General features: G+C 55.6%; 1 protein-coding gene and 1 pseudogene across 1 annotated transcript in view; one reads left to right on the forward strand and one right to left on the reverse strand.

The window, feature by feature from the left end:
* LOC105741172 overlaps positions 1 to 3,991 on the reverse strand; it is a 10,736-nt pseudogene extending 6,745 nt beyond the window's left edge.
* The window catches only part of Ptprh (protein tyrosine phosphatase, receptor type H), a 38,335-nt gene that overhangs the window by 22,596 nt on the left and 6,737 nt on the right, over positions 1 to 9,002 (forward strand). The window contains exons 12-16 of the mRNA XM_023707978.1: positions 4,022 to 4,303; positions 4,544 to 4,810; positions 5,987 to 6,065; positions 6,161 to 6,208; positions 8,785 to 8,875. Coding sequence (XP_023563746.1) covers positions 4,022 to 4,303; positions 4,544 to 4,810; positions 5,987 to 6,065; positions 6,161 to 6,208; positions 8,785 to 8,875 — 767 coding nt within the window. The remainder of the gene's footprint in view (positions 1 to 4,021; positions 4,304 to 4,543; positions 4,811 to 5,986; positions 6,066 to 6,160; positions 6,209 to 8,784; positions 8,876 to 9,002) is intronic.

Raw genomic sequence — 9,002 nt, forward strand, 5'->3', positions numbered from 1 at the left:
CTCCTCCTCCTCCTCCTCCTCCTTCTCCTCTTCCCTCTTCTTCTTCAGTGAACACAGAAGATTTTACTGTCTTCACAGTAAAACAAAACACGAAAAGTTAAACCTGGATCATGTGGCCCTTTCTTTTCTTATCCCCTCCCAGTTCAAAATGCTTGCAGGTCTCTTAAGAGCCGGCCTTCTCTTCGATCTGCAGTTGGGTTCCACACGCAGCAGCCTCAGGACCGTCTTCTGTGCAGGGTTAGCCTTCTTTGGGGGACTGGCTGAGTCTGTCCACCTAGCCACTGTGCTTCCCGTCCTAACGCCGCTTTCCCTGGGCATGGAGGGAAGCCTTGTCGTTCTTGTACTGGGTCACTTTGTGGGACTGACGCCCGCTACACTTCTTACAGGAAGTTCGCTGGGGTTTGGAACATTTACCATGCTTGTAGGCACGCTCCCTGCCTGTCTTCTTGAATTAATTCAAATGTTTATGTGTATTCTCTTTGAAGTCATTCGGAGGCCTGCCCAGGAGCTCAGTTGTTTAAGTGCCTGCTTAAGCAAAGCCCTCAAACTCCAGCTTCTTTGGTTCGAACCCAGACAGTTACTGAAAACCAGAAATGCCCTAAAAGCATTTGAGCCTCCAAAAAAAAAAAAAAACCAAACCCTTCTTTGAAGTCATTGATCATTTTAAAGACGAGTCTTTTGGATTCTTAAGTCTTGCCTTCCATCCATTTCGAGGTCTCTGCGTTCCATTACTGATAAGTTGTGGGTGTTTGGAGGACTTGTGGTGCCTGTTTCTTTGTACGCCTGTATTTTGCTGTTGTGGTTTGTGCTTCTGTTGGGTGGATAACTCTTCTGCTTTGTGTGAGAATCTTTTTAGGGACCCCCTTCCTTGGAGGCCTTGATCTCCAGGACCAGCCAGAGCGGAGAAAACAAGCTGCAGTAACAGTGATGATTCAATGACGAGCGACACATTGAGACACAAATAAAATCAGCTGAGAGCAACAACTCTGTCCCTGTTAGTCTCAGAAAAGAAGGGGCAGCACTAATATAAGCATAAACTAAAACACTAAAAGTGAAGAAAGGGGCCGGGTGTGGTGGTGGTGGTGGTGGGGAAAAGAGTAAGAAACAAAAAATCCAAATGACAAAGGAAATGAAATTAGATAAAAGAGGAAGAAGCAACAAATAGAAAGTAAATGAGTAAACACTTCCTCCATGCTGAGTTTCTTTCCCTAACCTGTAATCTCGGAATTCCCAGCTAGGGGGTCACTGAAGAGTCACCCCTGGGCCTTCCTGTTCCTGTCCTCGGCCTCCGAGGACCGCCTGTGCCCGTGAAGGCTGGCCCTGCCTCTCCCTCGGGCCTCTCCCCTGGGCCAGCCAGGTCGGTGGTATGTCGTTGCCTCAGGACTGTGTTCCCTCCACACCTGCTGGTCCAACCCCAGCCTCTGCTCTCCTGAGCTTCTCTGCGGCCTGGGTGCTCCTAAGCTGCCTGCTCGCTCTCGGGGGCCACGGGCCCTGTCCCTACATAGGGCGGATGTCCAAGCGGAGGTGTACCCTACACAAATTGCAGAGAGGGGACAGCAAGCAGACCACTAGCTCTGTGCTGGAAGATGTCAGAGACTGGAGCCAAGCAGTCCCCAGCTCATCCGGGCCCCGTCAGGTCCAACCTCTCAGAGACCCACACGGGGCCGGCCTCAGCCTTGCCTGAGGTGCTGTTCGCACCTGCCCTCTGCCTCCTGAGCACCACTGGCCGCCTTCCCAGAAGCTCTGCAGCCAGCCCTGCCCTCCCAAGGCTGTTGCACTCTGCCACCGGGTGCAGAGGGCTTGCTCCGGGGCTGCTGGGGCCTGGAGTGGCTGAGCCCAGCATCAAGCCCCCGCAGCTCTGCTCTCCACCCCCTGTCATGTAGAGGCTGCTGTGGATTGCTCCTAAGAGCCAGCCTTGGCTCCCAGCCCCTCTGTGCCTCAGAGAAGTAGCACAAGCACTTCCCACCTTTCTCTGCTATCAGGCTCGACCCCGCGGAGCAGCCCAGACCACTAGGACAGGCAGGATTGAAGCCAACTGTGGTGTCTTTATTTCTTCATTTCAGGCTGGTGCAACCTGGTCAAAGGTGAGAAGGCCATTGACTGTGAACAAGGAAGGGAGTCTACTGTATAAACTAACTTAGGACTGGGAGGGGACATCGTAGGTCATGGGTGGGTCTGGTTCCTCCTTGAGGGCAGGAAAGCGCAGGATGACACTGGTGTTCTGCTGATTTATGGCATTACATTCTGTAGGTTTACAGGGTTTCCTGGATCTGGGCCTGGGAGCCGTCCTGATAAACAGATTTATTTGAGTCTCTGAGGACGGGGGGATACTACCTGCTTGAACAGAGTGGTGGTCTGTAGTTTTTCCTCTTCAGGTTGGGAGGGGTCTACTTGTGAGGACCTACCATCTATGTTGCCTGTTCCTTGTGTGTTCTAGCTTTCCAGTCATATTGCTTGATTCCTAATGCTATTCTGACCCTCGATCTCCCCACTCACAGTTAGGCAAAGGGCACTTCTACTGTGGGTGCTGGGGATGGGACCCGGGGCTTTGTACTGATCTGGATCATTCCCAGGCCTTCTTATTTTTCATTTTGAGCCAGGGTCTTGCTAAGTCACTGTGTTACCCAGGATAGGCCTGAACTTGGTAGGACCTAGCTGTCCTGCCAATTCACAGTCTTCTACACCCCCCTCGCCACTCACACATCAAGGGGATGGTTGTACCCCAGAAAGGAAAGGTGGTCTATGCTCCTGCCTCTGAATATGGCTGAAGGATTCTGTTGTTAAGAAGACTCAGGGGGCTAGGTGTATGAGGTGGGGTCCTATCATAGTGTCCTATAGTCCTGACCCTTCTTCTTTTACCAGTCCCTGATGATGCTGTGAGGAGCCTGGAGCCTTGGGCTGTAGCACCACCCTTTAGCTCCATTATTCTGGGTTTGACAACTCCAATGGGCCCCAGTCATCCGTCTGCACCTATGGGGTCTCCTGGGTCTAGGGGTCAGCACCAGCCCCCCACTACAGACAAGCACTGGCTGATAGGGCTGAGAGGGATAGTCATGTTGTACCAGTGCCCTCACCGAGGCACTGGTGTGACAGGGCTGTTCTGGTCGCAGCCATCCTGGGATGGGAGAAAGGAAAAAATAGAGGGTCTCTGAGAGATGGCTAGGGATGAAGAGAGCCATGGGACCCCACCAGTCCTCAGCAGAGTTTGGATGGTATGTTCTGCCACCGGAAGTTGTCATTCTTTTTTTTTTTTTTTTTTTGTGGAACTGGGGGTTGAACTCAGGTCCTTGTGCTTGCCAGGAAAGGTCTTATTCCACTGAGCCATGTCCTCGGCCCCAAGTTGTCATTCTTTAGCAAGCAGGGTTTTCCAAACCATGGAGCTCTCTCTTACGTTCCTGAGAAATGCTCCATCTGGGGTCAGGAAGGAGAACTGCTCTGCCTGCCAGGGACTTACCCACCCAATGGGCTCTGGTCTGCAGCTGGTTCCACTGAGTCAGAGGAGCCCAGGGGGCTTGGCTCTTGGCCCAAAGTGATGGTCCTGGGTATCAGCGGAATCTGAATTACTGGAGAGTAGCTTCACTGTGGATAGCTGGGCACTGGATGCCTCTCACCGGGGCCTTCTTGGCCAAGCAGACGCAAGTACAGCTGTGCTACGGACATGGTGCATCTAGGAACGGGCACGGGAGAGGCAGGAGCGAGGGTGGGCTCTTGGGCCAGGGGCGAATGGGCTGTCTCGTGGTGCCCCAGTCTCAGGTCAAAAACTGCAGGACACAGAGACCAGGGGCTCCTGTGGGCTGCAGCAGGAGGGGATAAATGTCTGTTGGGAAAGAATAGGAAGGTGGTGGGAGAGACCTGGGGACCAGGGAGAGCTTGGGCAACCCTGGTCTCCACTAGGCCTTGAGTTTCTAGGTTTTGTGCCTGCTCACCCGCCAGGGCCCTGGATGGGAGGGCTACTCGGCTTTGCTGGCAGGAGGAGGTTCTCTGAGGACATCCGCACTTACACTCTGCCTTCGCCTCTCAGCTCCCAACTCGGTCACACATCTGCAAAACACAAGTGAGACCAACACCTCAGTCTCCCTGACCTGGGAGGCCCCTGAAGACCCCCACTCACACCTCTACACATATCAGATCCAATGGGGCAGCGAGGCACATCCCCCTGAAGCTGGGGCCAACTGGACGGGAAGGAGCAAGGAGACGCGGTATGTGGTGACGGCCCTCAGGCCTGGCACTCTGTACACCTTCAGAGTGTGCGCTGAGAGGAATGAGGTGGCCAGCCACATGCAGAGCCTCCACGCATCCACAGGTGAGAGGCCCACCTCCCTCTACTTGGCCAACCAGGCCTCCCGGGTGGACTACAAATCCCATCAGGCCATGGGGCTGGGGATTCACCCCTGCCTTGACACTGATCCCCATAGTCCTGGGGCTTACCCTGTGAGGATCCTTGTCCTTCTGGGGGAAGCAACATGAGGGAAGAAGAGGATCCTTTCTTTGGGTGGACCGGTGGGGCCAGAGCTCCTGCTGACTCCTCTGTCCCCACCCCCAGCTCCAGACTCCGTCACCATTGCCTCCTGTGTCAGCGCCTCGGGGGGCTATGGGCTCATCCTGAACTGGCCCTGCCCCACGGGGGGGTATGATGGTTTTGAGCTGAAGGTGGGCGGGCAGCAGGGCTCCCAGCACAGATCTGAATGCGGGACCCGTGTGCTCCTGTCGGGCCTTGGGCCGGCCCGGTCCTACACAGTCACCGTCACAACCATTTGGAGCGGACTGAGGGCCGTGTCTGTCCCGGCGACCTGCTACACTGACAGTGCAGGTAAGCAAAGCCCAGGGCAGGGCGGGGCAGAGGGAGAGCCGGCCTCTGTGGGAGGGAGCCCCTGGGGGCCCTTGGGTCTGCCCTGTGACAGCTTTCCGAGACGTCATACATGGTGCACACATTTAGCACTATCGGTGGCCAGGCACAGCGGCTAAGTCAGATTGGTGATGCACCCATGTTAGTGGTGCAATCCAGGGATGACTAGGACAGTCACAGCATGGTGCAGCCACCACCTCTGTCAATTTCAGAGCATTCCTTTACTCCAGAAAGAAAATGCTCTCCCTTTCGCCATCACTCTCTAATTCCCCCTTCTCAGCCCCCTGCCCTGGACAGCCTTTAATTTCATGAGTAAGTACTTCCTTCCTTTTTACTGCAGAGTAATCTTCCTTTGCATGGACATACCACATTTATTTATCCCTCATTGGTTAACAGATTTGGGGCTGTTATGGATTAATGCTGATATGAACACTTGGGTACAAGTTTTTGCGTGAACATATGTCTTTATTTTTCTTGGGCGTACACCCAGGAGTAGAATTGCTGGGCCATATGGTAACTCTGACTGCTTCGCTGCCAGTTTATACTGGATGTGGCCACGACACTTATGAAGTGTACTTGAAGAGATTTAGAGCTTTACTTTGGAGAGGTCTGACTGCGTATCTCGGCTGTAGACTCTCACTTGGCCCCATTTACGCCTTCCCGGGAAGCAGAGCCTCTTGGAACATTGGGTCTTCAGGGTGCAGAGACTGGGGAGGCTGTGGCCAGGATGAGCGGGGGCTCCCCACTGCGCCTTGCCAGGCCCGTCTCTCGGCCACAGGTCCCCAAGGGGGCCCTCTGCTCATCCAGTGGCATAGGGCATGGCCAGGCACTGCTGAGGCCTGCTGAGCGACAGCCTCCCTGAGCAGCCCTGGCCTCCGAGGCTGATGGAGCTGGTCACGGGTCCCATGAGTCCACCCTGCGGCAGGGTGGGGGGCCACCGTCCAGGCCAGGGAAGGGGCGCTTCAGCAGCCCTCACTTAGACCAGGCTCGAGGACTGGCTGAGGGAAAGTAGGGGAGACGGGGCTTTGTCCAGAGGATTTCCTGTCCCCCTCTGGCCTTTAATGTGCAGAACTGGTGAGGCTGGGCATGGGAGGTCAGCAGACCAGGCCTGGCCCCTAAGGCGCCCCGGCCCCTCCCCAGGCGTCATTGCCGGAGCTGTTGTGGGTGTCCTCCTGCTCCTCCTCCTTGTGGGCCTGGTGGTTTTGTTCCTGAAGAAGAGGTGAGACTCCGTGTGGTGTGGGGCTTGTGGCTGAGAGGGTGCAGGCCTGCAAGGAAGCCTGCGGTCTGCGCCTCACCTCCGGCTGTCCTTCCCAGGAAAAGGAAGCAGCAGAAGCAGGAAGCACCGCAGGACCTGGCGCTCAGGTGAACAGAGCCCTGGGGACCTTAAGACAGTCCTGTCGGGCAGTCCATGTGCTTGCTGGTCTCGGGGACAGGGTGGGGGGCGGGACCAGAGCTCACGTGCCCTGGGCTGGTGCGGACTCAGTTCCTGCCTCGGCCAGGGCTTCCACTCACTCACTCACTCACTCACTCACTCACTCATTCATTCATTCATCTGCTATCAACTGAGCACTAAAGTCTATCAGGTACTCTCTTAGGAAACAGCAGGATGAAGATTCTAGCCCTCGTGAAGCTTACGTTCTGGTACAAGAACTCATTATTAAACAAAATAACATGAATTCGGAGGTATCTTTGGAGACAAAGCAAGACCCGAGACTTGAGAGGTGGAGGACCATCATAGCAGGGTCCTATGATCCCAGCATTGCGAGGCTGGGGGGATTGGTTTCAAGTTTGAAAGCCTAGCCTACAGAGCAAGTTTGAAGCCAGCCTGAGCTACGTCATAAGACCCTGTCTCACAAAAATCAATCATCAGTAAGATTAGAGTCCTAAGATGTCACCTGACCCTGAGGCTGTGGAGAGTCCAAATGCCATGGGGAGGGCATTGTCGGAAATGGTCAGCCATGCAAAGGCCCTGGCACAGCCAGGAGGGTGCTGGGGCACTGGGCACTCTGTGCATCTTGGAGGAAGAGCAGAGTGAGGGCCGAGGCTGTCAGGAGCCTGAGGGGCCTCCGGGGTGGGCAGGTCAAGCAGAGCCTGCGGTGGAGCGAGGGGTGAGTGTGAGTTTATCCTGACAGAAACTTGGGAAGTTCGGGGAGACCAGTGATGCTGCCCAACGTGGTGAAGAAGTAGAGAAAGATACGGGGGACCCGAGGAGAGCTTGGCCATGCCCAGCTGAGGGCTAATTACATCTTGGACTGGAGACTGGAGATGGTGCACATGGCTGGATTTCGGGAAGGTTCTGCTGGAGGGTTGGGAGTGCAAGCTAGACTCGACTCTGTGGTCTAGCAGGCTTGGGGCAAGAGTTGTTGAGCTGAGGCTCCTCAGTGGCTTGGCTAACATGCCTGTTAAGTGGACGATGGGGATAGAGGAGCCCAGGGCGAGGCGTGGGCCCCGCAGGGGAGCTAAAGACCGAGGCCAGGGCTTTGGACACAGATGTGCACCAGAACAGTGCGGGTGTGTGCACAGGTGAGGTCCTGCTTCTTCACCGCAGCACCTGTCCTCCAGGGGTCCCTGAGCAAAGAGGACCACCTCACCCTGGGCACAGGCCATTGCATTGTTGACCCCACCTCTGGCCCTATTGTATGTTAAGTATTTGCTACCAGCAACTTCAATATGTATGTTTGAGCCTGTGTGGTGGTGGCATATGCCTGTAATCCCAGAACTCAGGAAGCTGAGGCAGGAGGATCTCCAGGAACTGGAGGCCAGCCTGGCCTACATTGTGAGTTCAAGGTCAGCGAGACCCTGTCTCAAAAAGATTAACAAAAAACCAAGTTTAGAGTAAAGGCCATTGGTACAATCCCTAGTTCCCTCTCGGAGAAAACTGGGTATCAGTTTCAGGACCTCCCAGAACACTTAGGACTCAGGTGAGAAAAAAGCTGCAAAGTTCAGTAGAAATGGAAGTAGGAACTAGTAGTGGAGATTCTGCCCAGGATCACTGTGTGGATGGAGAAAGCGAAGCTACAGCCGAAGCTAGAGGCCTAGGAGATAAGCTCAGCAGTTGGGAGGCTGAGGCAGGAGGATCACCGTGAGTTGGGGGGGGGCTACCAGGGAATGATGGTTGGTCTTGGTGAAGCCTGCCCCAAAAGGCCAGGCGGGGAAGCCCGGGGCGGGTGCAGCTGCAGGTGGAGGGAGGGTCGGAGCTGTGGGCGGAGCTCCGCTGGGTTTCTGTGGAGCAAACGTGGGGCAGGTGCACGGGCTTGGGAGGGTGGCTAGGACTCAGGGAGCTTGGCACCTGGCCAGGGCACCAGCTTGTCCAAGGGGAGGGAGTGCCGCAGCCCTGTGAGCTAAAGGCAGAGGGGGAGGGGAGAGCGTCTTTTAAATTACACCTGAATGTGACGTCACACGCCTTCAATCCCAACTGCTCCGGAGGCTGAGGCAGGAGAACCGCAAGCTCAAGCCCAGCCCCAGAGCCATTTTAGAGTTTGCCACACAGCAGGTGACGTACAGCGAGGTGCAGCCATCGCTACCATCTCCAGGAGTTCTCATCTTGCAAAACTCGGTGTCCATCACATAATACCCTCGCCCCTAGCACCGCCATTTCCCCTCTGTCTCTCGAACTTGACTCCCAGACATTCCTCAGATAAGTGGAGTCATATCCTCTTGCGTACGTGTGTGTGCGCGCCCGCGGACCAGCTTCGGTCCCTTAGCCCAGCGGTGGGGCATGTGCCGGCATTCCCTTCCTTCTGTGGCTGAATGCTAGTACGCTGTGGATCCATTCATCTGCGAATGGAATCTGTTTTGCCTCTTTCTTTTCCTTTTCCTCGCTGCTCAGCTCTCTCTGGTTGCTTTCGGGTGTACCATGAAGGGGCCCTGTCCATCAGAATCACCTTTTCGATCACCCAAGAGCACAGGAAGAATGTCCTCTCCCTTCTCCCCCACAGCTTTCCCGGGGACATCCTGGCCAAAAACTTCGCTGACCACGTCAGACGAAACGAGAAGGACAGCAACCGCGGCTTTGCCGACGAGTACCAGGTGGGCGCCCCCTCCGGGGTTCCTTCTTACCCCAGTCTTCCCCACATGCGGCCTCCTGGCTCCTCCGGTCTCGGGGCTGCTGGGGCCGCCCCAAACCCCTGCTGTCCCACTGTCCCCAAGCCCCCCC

The sequence above is a fragment of the Octodon degus genome, unplaced genomic scaffold (genome assembly GCF_000260255.1).
Source record: "Octodon degus isolate 3935 unplaced genomic scaffold, OctDeg1.0 scaffold00320, whole genome shotgun sequence".
NCBI lineage: Eukaryota > Metazoa > Chordata > Mammalia > Rodentia > Octodontidae > Octodon > Octodon degus.